Source organism: Artibeus jamaicensis, unplaced genomic scaffold (assembly GCF_021234435.1).
Source record: "Artibeus jamaicensis isolate MK-2021 breed Jamaican fruit bat unplaced genomic scaffold, CSHL_Jam_final contig_233, whole genome shotgun sequence".
Classification (NCBI taxonomy): Eukaryota; Metazoa; Chordata; class Mammalia; order Chiroptera; family Phyllostomidae; genus Artibeus; species Artibeus jamaicensis.
In genome coordinates, this window is record NW_026521486.1 from 27570800 (window position 1) to 27591754 (window position 20955).

Here is a 20955-nt window from a genome sequence, read left to right on the forward strand (position 1 = left end):
AATTGTCATCTCATCAAGGTGTAATAGTGTCATAAATGAACATTTGAAGCTGGGACTTCCTTCTAGCCAGGCTGACAGGACTCCTGAGGTTAAAAACTAGGGGGGTTAGGGAGGAAGAAGGGAGGGAAGGAGAAAATGGGCCACTCAGGAAAGAGCTGCACGGGACAGGGTTAAAGAACCTGGGTTCTGAGAAATGTCCGGAGGCTCTGATGATGGGAGAGGGAAACAAAGAATAAGCCAAGTGGCGGTAGAGCAATTCCCTGACAAGGAGACAAAGTACACACTTCAAGAAGACGGGACCACTGGGGCTCGGGAGCACAGCAGGATGAGGGGTGGCGGGGGCTGACCCTGCAAGGAACACAGGCTCACGTCTGGGCTTCACAGAGAAACAACAACTGTCACACCGATGACAGAGAGGTGAGAGAAAGAGAGGTAACTAAGGACAGCATAACATTTAATCACTGATTCTAGAGCAGCATTCAGATAAAATAAGAATTCACAATCAGAATTACAAGAAAATGCACAGATTATTGCATTTTCTGTAAAAGATATGTAAAAAACATGTCACCTCCGTGGAGTATCTTTTTGTATCATGTCTGTGTTGATGTTCTGCTGCATTGGCCACAGTCCCAGCCAACTGATAAAGGTCTTGTTCCACTGGTGCTCCCATGAAGTTCAGCATTGGGGGCTCCCAACCGTTGCGGAATCGTGGGACATATGGTGGAATAAATTGTTCTTTTGGCCACTCTGCTCTGTTGAAGGACATTAGGACACACAAAAAATAAAATTAAGAAATGCACTCAATGCTCGAGATTATCTTTAGTAAGTCTGGCCATAAAACACAGAAACAAACGCATAAAACAACACAAACAAGGCATACCTAGTCTGCTCTCCTTCCACCAGAAAGGGATTCTGGTAACAATGTTCATACTCACACATAATACATATAAAATGAAAGGAAGACTGAGTTCTGCTTCGTCACCTGTTCTCACCACAATGTCTCAAATTCCCCATTAATTCAACTTTTAAACATGAATACAGGCTTTCAAAAATTTGGGAAGGAAATGTGTAACTAGGTATGTACTATGTATTTGGAACATAAATTTCTCTAGCATCTGAAGTAGTTTCAAATTATCCTCTTTCCCTTCATCTCCCCCATCATTATGAAATCTCCTGATATTAGTTTTCAAAAAAAGAATAGCAAAAAATGTTCTTAAGATTTATGTTTTTTTTAATTTATGAAATCCCCTAAAATAAAACATTACTGATTTCATAAATTAAATGTATAAGCTACATTTCAATCAGTAAAATCAAGTTAGGACTAATCTGTAATCCTCATCATACCTGTTTGTTATTGAGAGACTCTGAGTGACACTTAACTTCTACAGGCTCCTAAAAATTTATGAAACACTTAAGTTTATATAATTTATTTACCAAACACTTAAGTAGGACAGAAATTATAGCTTCATTTCTGCTAAAATATGTTGCTTTATCTTTCACACATGATTGAACTCTTCAGATTATACTTTGACTATGATGAAATTAGCCATTGTATTTAGATTATTATGTACCTTTATGATTATTTTTATATTTAGGAGTTCTTAAGTCAGTGTATTCATTTCCTAATATTCTTAAAAATTAAAATATCTTACCTAGGTTTATCAAAACATCACAATCTACATGACCCCAATAGATTTAAGAAATCTATTTCATCAGTTTTTCCATGCTATAATATATAAACAGTATGATATAGTATGTTATATTAATATATTAGTAATACAAATAAATTTGATATTCTCAATATAAAAACAATAACTGCAGTGCTTTTAAAGAGTATTTTGCTTGGTAAACCATTCAATGTGTAAACCATATTCTAACAAAAGCAGTTGCCAAAGTCTAAAATGTACATGGGATGGTTTATGTTTCAAGAGAAGAAAAGAATGAGAAGAAAATGTGAACGCGGCCATTACTTTCAGGAAGACAAAAGCATCAGGAAGCCAAGCTACTAAGTGACCATAGTGAATGATTCACCTTAAGTACTTAAAGAAAGAAAAGATTTGGGAAAAATGAGGAAAGCAAAAATTATTTATTCCCATATAATGAAAAAACTTTTATAACTTGCTTGGCTCAGCAAACTTTAACACTGCAATTGTTAATGATTTGTTTTCCACGATGACTTTATTGACAAGATACAATTCTTAAAATTATCCCCTCCTTCTTCCTCCTTTCCATTCCTACTACAACAATTCTAGTTCCAGGTCTGACTTGGGGTGTGAACACAGTACAATGTACAGATGATGTGTTACGGAAATATATGTTTAAAACCTATATAATTTTATTCATTAATATCACCCCAATAAACTTAATAAAATTTAAAAAATAAAAATGAAAATAATTAACCTCTACTATAGCGTTATCATCCCAAGGGGCCTCTTTGCCTCTAGTTACTTCTGTCCTTGTCCTTACTAGACTTGAAAGGCCACTGACAGAGTGGCCTTTCTACAACACGTGTGTTTATGTCACACTGCTTCACAAGGTCATCGGTTCCCCACAGCCTGCAGAGCCTTGCTCCAACCCCACAGCATAGCATCGAGAGCCTTCACAACCTGGCCCCGCTCATTCCTGCATGTCTCATTAACACCCTTCCTCTTCCCTGTTCTCCGCAGTCACCCACGGTGTCCTGAATTTCTTCTTAAATGCTAGTTCTTATTTGAAAGCTAACTACCGTCCTCTCTAAATCCTCCTGACTGCTTCACCTTGCCAACCACTAGCAGTTTGTTTATGAGTCACCTTGGCATTGATCATGGATTTTATTCCATATGCTTCTCTCCTTTCCACTAGATGTTTAGCCTTTTATGAGTTTTAGGTTTTTCCATCTGTAATACCAAGTCCTTCATACATAGATGGTTAATAAATGTGTTGTTAGATCATGTATTAAACAAAGAACAGTAAGTATGAGAGGTATTAAATACTAAACTCATATATGTTTACCTGGCTTTCATCCAAGTTTCTCCCAATGACATCCACAGCTGCCTTTCATCAATATTGACAGTATAATTTAAGAAATCAATTGCATCCTTAGTCAACAGGGGGCTGAGTACAGAACTGGCTAGTTCAGGACCTCCTGTTGCCTGTACCACCTAAAATGACAATAAATTATTTTTTAGCAAGAAGATGGTAATTCTTTATATATTTTCAAAAGCCAAGCCAAAAACAAGTAGTGGTTTTATATACTCAAATTAAATTTTGATGTTGCACAATGCACTACTGAGTGAAAAACAGCTTGCCAAATCATTTTGTCTGGCCTACTGGTGCCTAATAATCTATAACAAAAACTTAATAATTTAACAGCTTTTACAGAATCTGTCTACAACTGTACTTTGTTTGGAAAATACTAATGTCATGAAGAAAATTCTAAGTCAGAGAGTTTAATAAACTCTACTTAAAAAAATGTATCTCTACTACAAATCTATTAGGCCAGACCTGAAAAATACGGTTCTAGAAATGAAGACTATACTATAGAGAAAAACATGCTCAGGTGAACAGTCTGTGGCTGTGCCTATAAAGACATACAAAAAATAAAAGGATCCAGAGAGAAAGGTGAAAGAATGTATTTTTTCACAGAATTTAATTCCAGGAAATTGTCCTCATTTGAAATGGGTAATTTAATGACTACCAGAAACAAAGAGCTGTTAACTCTCTGATAAAGTACTGATAAGTGGATCTCCAAAAACTGCTTCAAATTTACTTCTCAGGAATTATTTCCTGGCTAAGGGATGGTAGTCTTCTCTGAGATCAGAAACCAGAGCCCTTTTACAAAAATCTCACCTTCCCAGAAATGTGCCACAAGAAAAATGGAATTTTTTTTTGAATGGTGCCAGAACAAGAGTCAATTTCTCTCCTGCTCTGAGCCTGCGATGCTGTTGGATACCTCTGTGTATTTGCTCATGCTGCTTCCCAGCTTCACAGAAGAGGTGGTTCCTGAGTAGGTATACCTCTGATGCACCTCGGTGTCCCCAAAATCATGTATACACATTAGTAACAAATTGCATGGTAAATTATGGCTTATTTCTCAGTTTCTCCTCCCTTGAGGACTTGGACCAAGATTGGAACTCCCTATCTGACTTTGAATTGCAGAAGACACAGTGTTAAGGGAATGAATAAAAACAAACAAAAGAAAAAAAAGAATAAGGGAGGTAGGCTCTTATTTAAGGGCAAAATCTGTCTTGACAGCCTCAAAGTAATTTCTTTTTTCTGAGCCCTATTAGCACTTCTGGTAAATATGTAGGGATGACTATGAGGAAAAAGTAAGAGTAAAGGAAAGGAGTAGCGGAATAGTAAAATCTTTGTTTTAACAGAGGGAAGGGGGAATACAACAAAAGGAGGTAAATGAAAGGCTACGGGCATACTTCCCTCTCAGGAAAGGGAGCAGGCACGTGCGCATGCATTGGGGGCGGTGGGTATGCTCGTGGACAGAAGCTGAGGATAGAGGGAGGGACCCGCGAGGTTTAAAGCCACTAAACTTTGTCTGGCTCACAGTCTGCCCCGAATAAGCGTTCCTTCCCATCTCCAAGTCAAACGCCTGGGGCTCTACAGGCAGAACGTTAAATGGAGTGATGGAAGTATTATGGTTGGGGAGAGCATTCATACAAAGTCATTTTTGAGGGAAAATAAATAAATAAATGTTTTTAGATAGGTAGCATAATCAGAAAGACTGAATTTTGTATGTTATGGAAAGCAGTCCCATTATTTTATACTCCTACTCTATGTAATGACTAGGTACCTACTTATCATCTGTGAAGGTGTGAAGGAGAGGAGGTAGCAAAAATTGCTTTATAAACAATACTTCTAATACTCACATGTGTTAAAGAACAAAGAATATAGATTTTGTTAATCAGCTAGTATCAGTTTCTTTATATGAATGGCCTTGATCTAATTTTTTAAAGGCTTATACAGCAAGAATCATTCAACAATAACTAGATGAATAGAAATCTGATGTTCTATGTGTAGCAGCAACATATGGAAGCATTCATAAATTACTAATGTTATCTTGGACTTTCATCTTTTAATCTCTTATTGCCCAATTCTGATATTCATGCTAATAATGCTACTTACTTTCCTATGTTTATAAAGCAATATTCATTACATATTCTACTTCAGGCCTTGTCTAGTTATCCTTGGTGAAAAAAGAATGAGATTTATTCCTTTTTATTACTTGGATTTTCCCTTTTCCTCACTTTCTCTGATATCCAAGTAAAAGGTATGAGAAATGCTGAATTTGCTCCATTTTTGATAAAGATTAAAGAACTCAACGACAATAGTCTTCATATGCTCTAAATCAAAAGGAGCGACATATATCTGCTTCATATAGGTACTTTTCCTACTCTAAAAAAATCACAGGAGTAATACACAGAGCAAGACTAGCAATCATCATTACTGCTATTGTCATTCTATAAAGTAATAATTTGCTCTTTCACTCACGGGGTGAATCACTCACAGTCACTCCACACATTCCTGCCTTAGCCCCAGAAGTAGGAAACTCTGTCCTCCTGGAAGTTTTCAAAAGAAAATTCTACCTTCTTTCTACTTCTTTCTCATCTCTCCTTCCCACAAAGAGGGAAATGACCTGTATCAATAGAAAAGGTGATCTGTAGCCCAGGATCATTCGGATTTGTCCAAAAGTGAGGCCCACAACTGGTCATCTACTATCTGTTGCCGTGCCTTCCCCAAACCTCAGCACTTCCCTTCGTGTACCCTTAAATATCATTCCAGCTCATTCTCCCAGCTCTTTTGCAGGACAAGGTGGTTGCATGTAATGTCAGTTTAGAAAAACCACTACTATACTATTTCTAAATATAAGAAATGTAAGATGGGAAGGGAAGGACATAACTGTGCCCACTTCATTCAATGTAAAAGGAAAGAGCATACCTGGGTATTAAAATTCTAGAAAATTAAGATGTGTATCTTGGATCCTGGTCTATGACACAAGTGGTAATACTTTTCATAGGATAACATTCCAGCTCCTTCACGAAGGGAATTGTTCCCAACATACCGTTTCTTAACTTCAAAAATTATACCTTATATAAAAATGCACATGTATGAGAAGGAAGCTTTCTGGGGAGAATATTGTGCTATGTGTATATCACTGTACCAAGAACATAGTGGGCAGGCCAAAGAGTGCTAACTGTCCCCCAGCGTCCATTCTCCTCTTTCTCCTTCTAGAAGGAGAAGGCTCTGCATTTAGATGCATACACAGCCACTCCAAAGGAAACTGTACTCTTTTAGTGTCAGGTGTGGAAGTTTAGTGTTTGGTGCTATGAGGAACCTCAGGCCAACTGGATAACAGCAGAAATTACCTGTTGAAGTCCAGAGTTATCTCTTTAAAGACAAAACTGTCTCATGGACAAAGCCAAAGCGGGGTAGGGTTGAGGGTGGGAGGTGGAGGTGGATGGGGTAAGGGCGGAATGAAGACAACCATACTTGAACAGCAATAAAAAAAAGACTGCAAAAAATAAAATAAAATAAAGATGAACCTGTCTTTGCCTTTGCACAGCAGTTACAAGGACATGGAGATAAATTTCCACCCTAGACAGCTAACATAACAGCTCACTTCTTCCTCTTGAAAACATTCTTCTTCATTTGGCTTCTAGAACACCACAATAAACTTGTGTTTTGTTATTTATTTATTTACTTACTTACTTATTTATTTTGTTGTTCAAGTATAGTTGTCTCCATTTTCACCCCACCATGTCCCCCCACTCTCTCATCCCCACCTCCGACCCTCGAACCTACCCCTTTTGGCTTTGTCCATGTGTCTGTCCTTTATATATGTTCCTCAATGGTCTTTCCCCTATTATCTCCTATTATCCCCTTCCCTGCTCCTCTCTGGTTACTCTCAATATATTCTTTATTTCAATGTCTTTGGTTATATTTTGCTTGCTTGTTTGTTTTGTTGATCAGGTTCTGCTTATAGCTGAGATCATAATGGTATTTGTCTTTCACATCCTGCCTTATTTCACTCAGCATAATGCTCTCCAGTTCCATCCATGCTGTTGCAGAGGGTAGGAGCTCCTTCTGTCTCTCTGCTGCACAGTATTCCATTGTGTAAATGTACCACAGTTTTTTGAGCCACTCATGTACTGATGGGCACTTAGGTTGCTCACAAAATAAACTTGTGCTTCTTCTCAATACACTTTGCTGGTCCTTCCCATTCTCCTAACACTGAAACAGCCTGAAGCTTCATCAGTCCTTACTCTTTTTCTTTATCTATAATCACTCCCTTGGTGACATCATCCAATTTCATGGCTTTAAATGCCTTCTACATGTAGATGATCCTCAAATTTGTAACTATAGGCCTGATTTCTGCACTGAACTCCAAATTCAAATGCTCAACTACATTTTCAAGTTTTTCCATCTGGATATAGCTTAATCTTCACATGACTAAAACTGAATTCCTTATCTTCCTCAAAAAACCTATTTTACCCAGGTTTCACTCTCTCAGTTAATAATCAGTCCATCAGTCTTAAGCCAAAAACCTTTGCGACATCCTTGGCTCTTGTGCAGCGCATCCAATCTACCATCAGACCTTGTTGCTTCAATGATTTATAACCAGCATCTGACTTCTTCTCCTCCCCTCCAATATTACTTGGTCCAAAAACCATAATCTCTCATCTGGATTGTTTTAATATCCACCTCAGTTCCTTCTTCCCCCAAATTTCTAAATATTGCAGCCAGAATGACCCATTTTTGTTGAAACCCCTCCAAAAGTGTCAAAGGTTTCACAGTCACGTATAAGGACCAAAAAGTATGTCTGCCTACTAACTCATTGACTTCATCTCCTTCTAATTGAGATCTCCTCCCTTACTCTGTTCAAGTCACAATAGCTCTTTATTCCAAGAACATTACTTACGCGTTATCATTTAAGAGCATTTGCATTAGCTGTTCTCTGCCTGGAATTCTCTTTCTTCAGAAATCCACATGACTCACTCCTCACTTTGTTGGCTCAAATGACACCTTTTCAGAGAACTGTTCCCTTAACCAACCCTATTCAAAAACTGCAACACACACGCATGCGCACATCTGAAACACTCCCTGGTCACTGGCCCTGCTGCATTTTTTTCACATAGCATTTACTCTTCACGAACTGTGTTAGTTATAAATTTATTTAGTTTACTGTTCGTCACTCTATACTAAAATATAAGTTCTGAGAGGGTAAGAATTTATATCAGTTTTGCTCCCGATGAGCTACTAATAATACCAAGCACATAGCAAGCTGTCAATAGTATTTGTTGAATAAATAAACAAATGAGCAAATGACTGAACCAGAGACAGCTCAGGTGATAAAAGAACACCTCGAAGAAAAGAATCTGGGTCTCGGAACGACATCGTGGAGAAAAGCCATTCATTCAGCACTAGAGCCCTGATGCCTAGCCTATTTTGTGAGAAAGAGAAAAATGTCTATACTACTCAAGCCATTTATACTAGAATCTACTGAAACACTAGTATCCAACAAATCTTTACTTCTTTTCATTTCCCTAGCTCTGTCACGGACATAAGTGTTCTCAGCTATAAAGGAAGCTGTTTAAAATACATGATTTCCAAAGCTCTTTTAAACTCTCAAATTTCACATTCTCAGTGTTTACACAGATGGCAAGTAATAAGGAAAAACTGTCTAGATAATCTAAATAGACACTTGGGGCTAAAAACATACTAATAATGATTACTTCCTTCAATTAAGAAAATCTTACCATATTTAATGGAGTAAATAAAAAATGAACCAGATCTGCAGCACTAGGATTCTGAATATGAGACTTCAATTTGGCCTGTAACATTAAGAATATAGACAAACATATTACTATGACATAACAGTAAAAGACAAACATTCAAGAACGTCCAACACAGACTAAGATGAAGAGTTCTTTATTCCTACATTCACTTAGTAGTATATTAACTAAGCCTGGGTGAGTCGGATTAGGAAAATTTAGTTTACAATAAAAGGAGTCAGTTATTTAAAATCGGATCTCTTAGATATACATATTTTATCATCTTCTGTTCCATTTAAAGGCAAATAAAAACATATATACAAATAAAATTCATGAGAACAATTTACCTCTTATTTTAATCAGCAACACCCTGGCTTGACTTTGATCTCTTTCATTTGTTTTAGTTACATATTAAGTGCACTTACCAGAAGGTTAAATCCATGTTTAAACTTTTGAAAACAGTCAATAAATTCATCAGGGGGTGGAGGTTTTGCCCGCAGAGTTAAAACACCCTCTAAAGAAATAAGCAGGAAGAGGGGTAGGTGAGAGCAAATTGCCAAAAAATACATAAAATAAAAAAATACAGTCAAAACACATTTATGTCTATAAAGTTTGATGATCACACCAGGCATCATGCTACTACTTACTCTGCCACATCTCACAGTCTGATTTTAACAAATTAAGATAATCCGACATTTGAATGTATTCCTCTGCTTTTAGACTCCAATTCCTCAATAGACTCCATAAATTTATAGTGTAGTCCTTCTTTAAGTATATTTTATTGTTATTACAGTTGTCCCAATTTTTATCCCTTTCATCTCCCTCCACTCTGTACTGTCCCCCCCACCTTGCAGCATTCCGCCCCCCCCCCCGCCCCCCACCCCCAAATTCAAGTCCTTGGGTTGTGCACATACATTCTTTGGCTTGTCCAATTCCTATTCTATTCTTAAACTCCCCCTGTCAATTTTGTGCCTACCTATTCTGCTTCTTATTCCCCGTACCTTTTCTCCCCTTTCTCCCCTGCCCCCTCCTCACTGATAACCCCCCAGGTGATCTCCATTTCTGTGACTCTGTTCCTGTTCTGGTTGTTTGTTTGGTATTTGATTTTGGTTTGTTTTTTTTAGGTTCAGATGTTGATAGTTGTATTCCTTGTCATTTTACTGTTCATAAGTTTTGATCTTCTATTTCTTAGATAAGGCCTTTTAACATTTCATATAATAAGGGCTTGGTGATGATGAACTCCTTTAACTTGACCTTATCTGGGAAGCACTTTATCTGCCCTTCCATTCTAAATGATAACTTTGCTGGATAGAGTAATCTTGGATGCAGGTCCTTGCCTTTCGTGACTTTGAATACTTTCCAGCCCCTTCTTGCCTGCAAGGATTCTTTTGAGAATCAGCTGACAGACTTACGGGAACTCCTTTGTAGGTAATTCTCTCCTTTCCTCTTGCTTCTTTTAAGATTCTCTCCTTATCTTTAATCTGGGTAACTTAATTACAATGTGTCTTGGTATGCTTCTCCTTGGGTCCAATTTCTTCGGGACTCTCTGAGTTTCCTGGAAGTCTATTTCCTTTGCCAGATTAGGGAAGTTCTCCTTCATTATGTTTTCAAATAAGTTTTCAGTATCTTGCTCGTCCTTTTCTCCCAGCACTCCCATAATTTACATGTCGGAACACTTGAAGTTGTCCCAGGAGTTCCTAAGCCTCTCTTCATTTTTTGCATTCTTGTTTCTTCATTCTGTTCTGGGTAGATGCATATTACTTCCTTTTGATTCAAATCATTGATCTGAGACCTGGTTTCCTTCCCTTCACTCTTGGTTCCCTATATATTTTCCTTTAGCTCACTTTGTGCAGGCTTCATTTCTTCATCTTGTGACTGTGCTCAATCAATTCTGTGAGCATCCTGATTACCAGAGTTTTGAACTCTGCATCAGACAGGTTGTCTAGCTCCTTGTCACTTAGTTTTTTTTTCTGGAGTTTTAATCTGTTATTTCATTTGGGCCATATTTTTTTGTCCCAGAGCACCTGTTACATAGTAAGGGGCAGAGCCTTAGGTATTCTCTGGGGGTGGGGGGAGGCAGGCAACCCTCTTTGCTCCCCTGTGATGTATGTGGGGGAGGAGTCAGAGAGGGAACAATGCCACTTGCTCTGCTGCAGGCTGGCTTTGAGTCACTTCCCTCACTACCAACAAGCAAATTAGGCCCTTCTGGTGCTGATTACCAGATGGGGGGGGTTTGTGTGTGTTCTAGGACCCTGTAGGTCTCTGCAGTGAGTCTGGGAGTTCCTCCCACTGCCACAATCTCCACAGATTTTTTTAAAGCCTGAGAGACTTTAATATTCCACGCTGAAAATTCTGTCTCACATTCTGTCTCACTCCCCTGCTGTTCCCTGGGTTTGCACGCAAATGTGGGATCACCCACAAGGTCTACCAGCCACTGCCTGGCCATGCATCCTCTCTGACTAGCTCATCTCTGCCCCTCCTACCATCTGGATGAAATGTTTTTTTAACTCCTTGGTTGTTGGGCTTCCATGCAAATGTTTTTCTGGCAGTTGTGATTGTTCTTTGTCAAATTGCTCGTTAATCTTCTTTTGGTTGTGTGAGGAAATGAAATGTTTCTGCCTACACCTCCATCTTGGTTGGAGCTTTACACTATAGCCCTTTTAAATGTCAGTCACTGTGTTTATTATTATGAACACTATGAACATGCAAAAGTTACAAGCCTTACTATTAAGGCCCTTGAAATCTAATCGAAGACATGAATGTACCAAGTGCTAATAAAAAGAGACTGTGCCTGGTTGGGAGATAGAGAAATGTATACCTAAAAGATGTTTCATGGGGAAAGTAGCTTTTAAGATGAGATTGGGAAGTTTTGTTTCAGAGCAATTTGATAAGAAAAACATTAAAAGCAAAAATGTGGAAAAAGGAAATTGCATGTACGTGAAATTACAACATTAAAACAAAGAAACATGAGAATGGAAAAGTAGATCAAGATGAGACCGTGGATGACCTTGACTGCCAGGGAGAGTGAAGAGTAGAAAAAAGTTACTGTCCTAAGGCAACTATCTTCACAGAATAAGACTGGCAGCTTGAAAACTGCTTAGAAAGCCAGATAAAAAAACTGATGCTAGTTTGAAACACATTCTGGTTATGAAAATGAAAAGGGAAAAAAGTGGGTAAAAGAGACTGTGAAAAAGTCAATGTTCACTACGAACTAGAGAACGGATTATATTAGAATCTGTGGTGTTGAATCCCAGTGACCAAGAGGATAGTATATCCTTCATAAGGAATACAGGAGCAGCCCTGGCTGGTGTGGCTCAGGGAATTAAACGCCAGACTGCTAAGCAGAGGGTCGCTGGTTCGATTCCCAGTCAGGACACATGCGGGCCAGGTCCCCAGTAGGGGGAGCGTGATAGGTAACCATACATTAATGTTTCCCTCCTTCTCTTTCTCCCTCCCTTCACCTGTCTCTAAAAATAAATAAATAAAATCTTAAAATACAGGAGCATTAAGTGGTGTGAGACATCAGGAAGCAATAATTTCAGAATATACAATGGTGAGATACATAGAGATATACACATCTGCAAGACAAGTCTACAGCTCACATGCTTATGATGTAGATATAAGCTACAAAAACATCTGGAAGTCATGGGAAATAAAAGGGATGTTTATTTGCTACTTTTTAAAATATTTTGGTCTATAGCATTTTGTTCCATAATTATAATTGTATACATTTTAGCCCTGGCTGGTGTAGCTCAGTGGATTGAGTGTGGGCCTGCAAATAAAAGGATCATGGTTCAATTCCCAGTCAGGGCACATGCCTGCGTTGCAGTCCAGTTCCCAGCAGGGGATGTCCAAGAGGCAACCATACATTAATAACTGTATACATTTTGGTGCCATTTTTAAATAGTTGAACTAAAGCATACTAAAAAAATTATTTGTATATGACCTGAATATACTTTTGGAGTGTTATGATAAAAAATTCAAATCCATTGACATTTTAACAACATGTCAATCCTTTTATTAACAAAGTAAAGAGGCTCCATATTTACAATAAAATAAATCCAAATACGACAAGAATAGAGCTATGCCTTTCCTCACCAGACATTAATGACAAACATAGCCACTACTTGAATCCCAGAGTCTCTTTAAGTCAGGTCAGGAATCCTAGTGTCTTTCTTTCCTATAGCCAACTCAGAACCAAAAATGGACTATTCCCTGGGTGAATCTCAGTGTCTCCCTAAGTTGCCGGTGCTACCCCAAAACTATAAAAGGAACCTTGGACAACAGTGTAGTGATTGCAGGGGTGGGGAGACGCGTGGAGGTGCTGTTAGGTGAAAGGAGATTAAATGGTAATGGAAGACAATACAATAAAAGGAACCTCATTCACTGCCAATGGAGTTTTTCTGAGCAGTTCACAAGGGTGGAAATGGCCTACAACTGGAGCTCTGTCTGGTTGGTCTTTAGAAGACAAAATCATCCAACTTACCTCCTGGTCCTTTCCTTTTACCTTTCTTAGTTTTCTTCCTTTTAGCAAGCTCAGAAAATGCTTCGGCCGCTTTTTGGAGTTTTGTGATAAAAAATTCAATGTCATCCAAAATGTGGTTTAAGATTTGCTGAAATTATAAATTATAAAGTTAAATAGAAACACAACAATTTTTTTGCCTTGGATATATACAGTGAGTAAATAAAAAATCAGAAAGTTAAAAAAAATTACAGAAAAAAACACTTCCTACATGCAAATTTCAAGTTTATCACCAATTCTGAGAACTGAACTAAATACACCTGTGGACAAAGTCTGACATTTACATTTTTATTTAGCTTAATTTTGCTCTCTTTTCAATACCACAAAGAAAACATTCAACAATATCTACTCAGATCATTAATTATTTTCAATTACTCTAATTTCCTCATAGTGTTCTCTACATATAGGAAAAATAATTCTAAGAAACATTTCCTTAGTAAAGCACTGAGCATTTCTGTTTTTCTAATAAATGTCCCAATGAAACACCAACAATATTATGTCATAGGATTAAAGGTACATAAATGTGAAAACCTAATAAAGATGTGGATAATCCACAACAATGGGCATTAAGAGAACTACATGGTAAAACAAAAATTAACGATGAACTATGCTTTCAGGGATCATCAGATCAGTTTCGATTATCTTGTATACTATAAGCCTTAGTTGACTTTCTCTGGTATGTATGAAACTACATTTTTCTAATAAAAAACTAGAAAGTGGAGCCCTGGCTGGTGTAGCTCAGTGGATTGAGCACAGGCCTGTGAAGCAAAGGGTCACTGGTTCGATTACCAGTCAGGGAACATGCCTTGGGTTGCAGGCCAGGTCCCCAGTGGGGGACACATGAGAGGCAATCACACATTGATATTTCTCTCCCACTCTTTCTCCTTCCTGCCCCCCTCTCTAAAATAAATTAAAAAACAACAACTAGAAAGTGGGATTAAATGAACTTTTAAGTTTAACAAATAATCATGCGCTATAAAAATTAAATTCCAAACTTCAAATTCTTAAGTTTTTGTTTCCCACTGAATATGAGCATAGCATAAAAAGTAATTATACTAACAACATACTTTGTGATTATATCACAGGGCACTGCCTTTCTTGCAAGTAAATTACTATGGAAAAATAAAAATAAATATAGCCTTATCCTTCATAAGAAATTAAAATTTACAAATGTAACTTTAAAAGTATCATTTAACTTCTTTTAACTTTCCGGTATTATAAAATATTTTCAATAAATTCCAGTAAGACACATTAAAAATACTTCAATGATGAACTTAAAATTGTTAACAAAAATGAAAAATCTTTAAATCTTATAATTCCATTTAAATTCCTTTGTAAACCAGTGACTATGTTAAATCTATTTATTATTCATTAAAGATTTGCATAGATTCTATTAGTTAAATATTGCCATAAAGGCAAAAACAGTTAAGAAGAAAAATAATTCAAAGGGCATAACTACCACTAAAAAGAGAAAATACAGTTTCTACAAAACGTCTTTATTTAATCAACTTTGTTTTCCTTGCAACTGTGTTTTCCTCTGTTAAAGTAAAGCCAGTGATCTAAATGCTACACTTACCACATCTCTGTCAATTCGGGCTGCCAGCATCTCAGGCGCTTCTTCATGCCCATGGTACTGCCTTAGCCTCTCGACTAGAGAAAGAAGAATCGTTAACTCTTTCAATCTTTTGTCTAAGTAATACCGATATAGATAATTCAACAAAGGCTAGAAACTGATTAGAAAAGAGCCCACTTGCAAAAGGGAACACCTGCACTGGATACAAAATCAAAACTCTGCTCTCATCTATGACGTGCGTCCTTGCCAAGACTCACAGAAGCATTTGGGCAGAGCTGAGTACTTGCTTTTCGCCTTTATGTTTTTTTAACCTACAATTTCCCCTCTAGTCTCTCTCTTCCCCATGTCAGCTGCCTATGAAACCAACCCTAACTTAGGGCCCTCTAGTTCTTAACCAAGAAATATAAACCCACATGTAAGCACCTACTTCATAAACAGTGGCCAAATAATTCTAATGCAACAGAGCTTCTAATTTTTATATATTCCAACACGATGATTGCAATACATTTTGGGGACTCTGACAGTAAAATGTTTCTTAAAATTCTAGTTGTCATTAAACCTAAATTCCACAATCCTGGGATCATTAATTTTAATTCATATTCTTTAAAAGTATAAATATCTGCAGAAACTTGTAAACTAAAGAATAAATGTCTTAAAAGCGTTCAAGATGTTAAGTTAGCTCACTTGGCTAAAGCATGATGTTAATCACAAGGTCATTATCATGAACTCCTTCCTGGGTGGTATGAGGAAGTTAAAACTACCACTAAACACAGAAACTTGCACATGTATTTCACAGTAGAGGGACTAAAACAACAATGTATAGATGGAACGGAAAAATGTGTTATCACTAATGGAAATACAATTCTTGACACATCATCATGATTCATTATGTTTGACATAGAGAACTGCGGAAAACATTAAAAATTCTGCATTGCTATGTTTCTTTCAGGCCTAACTTCCCATAAGTGGAATACTTGTCAAAAAATAGAAAAAAATCCCTAAATCTTAATGAAACTTAATGAGTAGCTATTAAGTATTTTAAGATAATTAGAATTTATATGTATAAAATCTCGCAAGTTAACTGCTACTTTATCTGTGGGTAGCTACTATCTTGGCTATATAGTATACACTACCGACAGCAAGTTGAACTTGAAACGCAGCAATTAGGAAGTCCAGATAGGTGAGGTGAGATGGGATGGGAGGCCGAGGTAAGGGGCAGATGCGGTATTTCTCGGATTTTTACAGTGTGTGTGCCTAGCAGCCACTGTTCTACAGAGATTACTTCCAGGAGTCAGGCTAGAGCTGCCTCGAGGATTCAAAGGAGTTGCTCAGCCAAGAAACAACTCGAAGGAGTTGTTCAGCCAAGAAGGTTTGAGTCAGCCAAACCTTCAGAGGAGCCAGAAAGATAGTTCTTTTGCAGATCTTTCCAACTAAAAACTGGCCTGGATACACACAGAACCTCGCAGGAGTGTTCTGTTTGGCCTAGTAATAGATCAGTTCTGAAAACTTTATGTTATATAGATGAGGTTGCACAGAGTAATTTAGACCAAATCTAATGAGCCCAGGAAGCCATAATTTTTTAACAGACAAAACGAATTAATTTATATAAACCCTAAGCACAGAACCTGTTATAAAGTTAAAATAATTAATAATTCTGTTACTTTATTTTTTAAAAATAGATGTTTCAAAGATTTCTTTCTTTTGCCTGTTTGGTAGCTGAGCTCATGTGTAAATCTCTGAAAATAACCTTAAGGATATAAGAAATATAAATAAAATGAAAAGTATTTCAGAAAGTAAAATGACCTCAATTTGGTAAAAAAAGAGAACCACCACAAATTATTCTTACTATATTATAATAAATACTATTATAGATATTAATTGCTTTCAGATTCACAGCAACCTATGACTTATTTATTGTCCCCATTATATTACCCATCAGTGATGCTGAAGCTCAGGCAGATAAAACTGTCCAAGGTCACAGAGGTAGATCCCAGTCTTGCTCTAGAGCCCAACTTTTGACTCACCAGACACAAAGTACAGTCCAATGCCACCCACTTTGGCAATCAAGTTCTACTCATCTATAATGACGGTCATCCTCTATGAATGATGCTTTATCCTATACAGGATAAGTGATTAAGGAAGTTTCATTGAACTAGAAGGCAAAAGAGTGAGGCTCTAGTCCTCAAATTCAAACCTGCTGTATCACAATTTATTCACCCTTAAAATGAAAAGATTGGGCATATTAAATGCCTTAATATTTTAAGGCATTTTCAGTCATAAAAATTTCAGATTTGATCAAATACTCTGACCTGCAAAAAGTTACACTAAATCCTATGCTTATGATTATTTGTTTTTGCAAAGACCGTCAAGTTAAAATGACAACCCATACAAAGGGCCCCTCTGACAAGGGTGCCCCAGCAGACGATGCCCTTCACCCCTCTGCCACTGCCCTGCCGCCCTCTCCCTGCAGCCACAGCTAACTTGTCCAAAGGAAAACAGTGGTGAGATAATAATAGTGGAAAGAATTGGAAGTATAATCTTAAATTTACAAAAACCTCCTAGTTTCTTGTTCAGTATATATTTTATTACCTCCCATTTAATTATTAGTGAAGTCAAACTTTCCACCTTTGGCTACACTTCTTAAGAAAAAGACTCTAATCCTAACACCGTATCTATCAAATGATTGGTCTGAACTCTCATATATAATAGTCTTACAGTGTTCAAGCTTAACTTTTCTTTACCTAAGATTTAAATTTTTAAAACTAACTTCAAGCTGCGGCTCAGAAATCAGCAACAGAATTTGAAAGCAAGACCTATGTCACAACTGTAAGTAAAAGTTCATTAAGTATCAGTTCCTAGAAACACTCACAGTCCCCTTGGTCAGCTGCCCACGCCGACCAGGCTGCCACCCGACTTCTCACATCCACCTGGGTAACAGTCCCAGGGGGCACGGGGGCAGGAGCTCTGGGTGGAGGCGGAATACCAGGATCTGCTTTGGAAATCATCCTGAAAACAAAGAGAACAAGCTGAATTTTTACCACCTCCATTTCTATAATATCAGTTCTCACAATTTTGGTCTTAGTCCTCCAGCCTTAAGAAGAACTAACTAGTCAAGGAGTAAAACAGAAAGGATTTTCTAAGTATTCCTTACTATATATGAGAAATACAAAAACTTTAAATTCCACTGAAACCTAGGTTCAACCTTTTTCACAGAAAAAATTTACTGTGATTTGGAAAGGCCACGAACCAACTATAGTCCTAATAACCACTTATATTCCTTAGGCCACGTCCCCTTGAAACGCCACTCATCTTTCATGACTATGACAATGCAGACAGCAGAAGCCACATCAGAGAAAGACCAGAAACATGGAAACAGCATGCACACACACTGACACTGAACCTGGGAGGGCAAACAAGTTGAGATCACAGGCTGCAATGTGTAAACTGTATCTTCATTGAAAGTAACTTTTATAAATCTTTAGAGGAAAAAATACTTCAAAACCAATCAATTCTACCCCTTAATTTCTTTTACCTCAGGGCATCAGGCCTCCTCTTCTGCTTCCCTCCTTTGCTGTCACTGATTGCACTTTCAATATCTTCAGTAATCAAGTTCGCCTGCGATGAACGACAAGTCACCACAGAGGTTATGGATTTTCTTCTCTCGATATGTAGGTTAAAACAGAAAAAGGGACACGTTCCCTCTGAACCAGTGAGTGTCTTGATGCAGAACAACAGTGCTCTTCCTAATCTGCTTTCAAAACTCTTCCTTTTTTTGATGTTGCACTTTATAATGACAAGATTTTAAAACTGAAGGAATTTAAAAATATTGTTTAACCTACATTCCTTTCTTTAGTTTATAGCTATTCTTGCATAAAGGCACATACAAAAAGGATCTGCAAATGTAAAAGTATAATCATACACTGAAAATGTAACAAGGTAAATATCACTTCCTGAAAAGAAATGAAGGAGTTAGGAGCACATGTGTGTTGAGTGGGGTTCCTCCCCTTCCTCATCCTCAGTATCCCACCAGGCACCCACTCACCCACAGAAACAAATCACGTGGTCCCAGCAGAGTTACTCTCAGTGTAGGACAAAGCCACTATAATCATGGAATGAACCCCAATACTAGGTTGTACCCTTTTGAATAAACACTTTATTTTGTCATTTCAGGTAAAAATTAACATTCTCCAATCAAGAGATTGGAGAATTCCCAATCAAACCTGATTTGGTTTTCTTGGGAATCGATGTGAGATTAGCAGCAAAGAGGTTTATTTTGTTTGATTGTGAAGTTTATTTATAGCCAATGATTATTGTTGTATATCAGATTCTCACTGGGATGTATTCATTGCCTATTTTTGTTCCTGCTTATTTTCTGTAATTATGTATGTTTTCCATATATTTATTTTATATTCTTTTACCAAAGCACAGATAATCATAAAATTTTAGACCTGAAAGGACACTTGAAGATGATCTAATCTGTCCTCCTTCCTTTATAACTCAGTAAACTAAGGAACGTCCCTGTGACAGCATGGTCAAGGTCACGCTGCGGGTTAGATGAGCGTGTCAGCGTGGCCCACTCCAGTGTTGTCACCGCAGAACCTCCTAGTTTCAGGGAGACTCTGCAAATCAGGTCAAAGGCTTTCTCTTATGGGGGAGATCAAAACTGACGATGCCTAGAAACCCTGAACTTCCTATAGGGGTCTATTTTAAGAAAAAATTTACTGCAAATGTGGGCGGGAACACTGTAAAAGTCCAACTGTAAAGAAACTTTAAAACTCAAAAGTGACATTGCAAAGTGATCCATATAAAAGAAAGTATATCATATCTCACTTTATATATATTTTCAATGAGGCTGGAAAAAATTAAGTCTCATGTGAAATATGGCACCAGTGAGTAAATGTATATAGCTACAGAGTAGTACTTACAGTGTACTTGGAAATACAAATCTTCAGGATACGGCATGTTATTACTCGTAACTATGCTCAACTATTTTTGCATTCTCACTTAGGCATTACAAATCTTGAACAATTATTCAAGTCACATAATTAAAGTGGTGAACTTTAAATCAATATCCTAGAAAATATCTGAGTACTTTATTGCAATAATCCATGCTTTGAAATTGGTGTAAAATAATAATGTGTGATTATTTATTGCCCATGAAGCATGATTTCTGTAGAATCAATTTTTAATTATATGTCCAAGTCATTCAATGAATAATTTAATACACTAGCTACCCTTTTAAAAATAAATAGAATGTACCTTATTTTTTAAATATCTTTCTATCTCCTCTTTATTTACTTGGCCTGGAAACCCTAAGTAAGATGCCAAAGAATCTGTTTTCCTTAAAAAATTGTGAGAAACTAAAACTCTAGTACCTACAAGCCATACGACTGAAGTAAATAATTCCAAAGCTGCCAGAACATCTGCTTAAAGGAAAAGACAGTTCACTACCCTTTTACCTTAATCTCATCACACTGGAAAAGATGCAGATCCGGCTTGTTCTGAGTGGGCTCTTTGCACACCAGGGCGAGAACCGAGTCGTAGTTACAGGAGTGCATCACAGCTTGGCAGTGCTGGATTGTATTCAAAGGAAAATTCTCCAGTTCATTCTATAAAGTTAAAAATATAATCTGCTTTATTTCTTATTGAATGTATAAAATCTATTCCACAAAGAGCTCTCAGCACTGTACAAATAATTTTTAAAGTGCACAAATCATATTGACAATAAATATTTGTAAACACTTGTAAACATGGAGGATGAGTAGGTACAAGGCTGGGCTAGACGGTGAGTGGGAGAAAGAGCAAAAAAAATGGAAAATTTAGTAGAGAAGCAGAATTACGTTCTTAATAAACACTAAATTTAACACTACTGATTTCCTCAGATTATAAGGTAGAGATGATGTCTTTAACAGCAAAACAAGTAAACTGAGAGCTCTTTCCAAATTACTCACCATCTCACATGGTATTCTTTCCCATCTGGCTATACAATGCCAGATTTTTTTCAACTTGAACACTCAATAGTCATACACACAAATATGCATACATACATATATACACACATACATACAAATGTTAGGCTAAGAATAATATGTCATTTG

The 20955-nt window shown here is 37.2% G+C and overlaps 1 protein-coding gene across 8 annotated transcripts in view; it reads right to left on the reverse strand.

Moving 5' to 3' along the window:
* EPS8 (epidermal growth factor receptor pathway substrate 8) overlaps positions 1-20955 on the reverse strand; it is a 170444-nt gene that overhangs the window by 32096 nt on the left and 117393 nt on the right. For all 8 annotated transcript variants that reach the window (XM_053661552.1, XM_053661547.1, XM_053661553.1 and 5 more), the window contains 9 exons: positions 20317-20466; positions 18390-18472; positions 17727-17863; positions 14861-14934; positions 13249-13375; positions 9188-9276; positions 8748-8822; positions 2992-3140; positions 569-752 (listed from right to left, as the gene is read on the reverse strand). In XM_053661552.1, the coding sequence (XP_053517527.1) occupies positions 569-752; positions 2992-3140; positions 8748-8822; positions 9188-9276; positions 13249-13375; positions 14861-14934; positions 17727-17863; positions 18390-18472; positions 20317-20466 (1068 nt within the window). The remainder of the gene's footprint in view (positions 1-568; positions 753-2991; positions 3141-8747; positions 8823-9187; positions 9277-13248; positions 13376-14860; positions 14935-17726; positions 17864-18389; positions 18473-20316; positions 20467-20955) is intronic.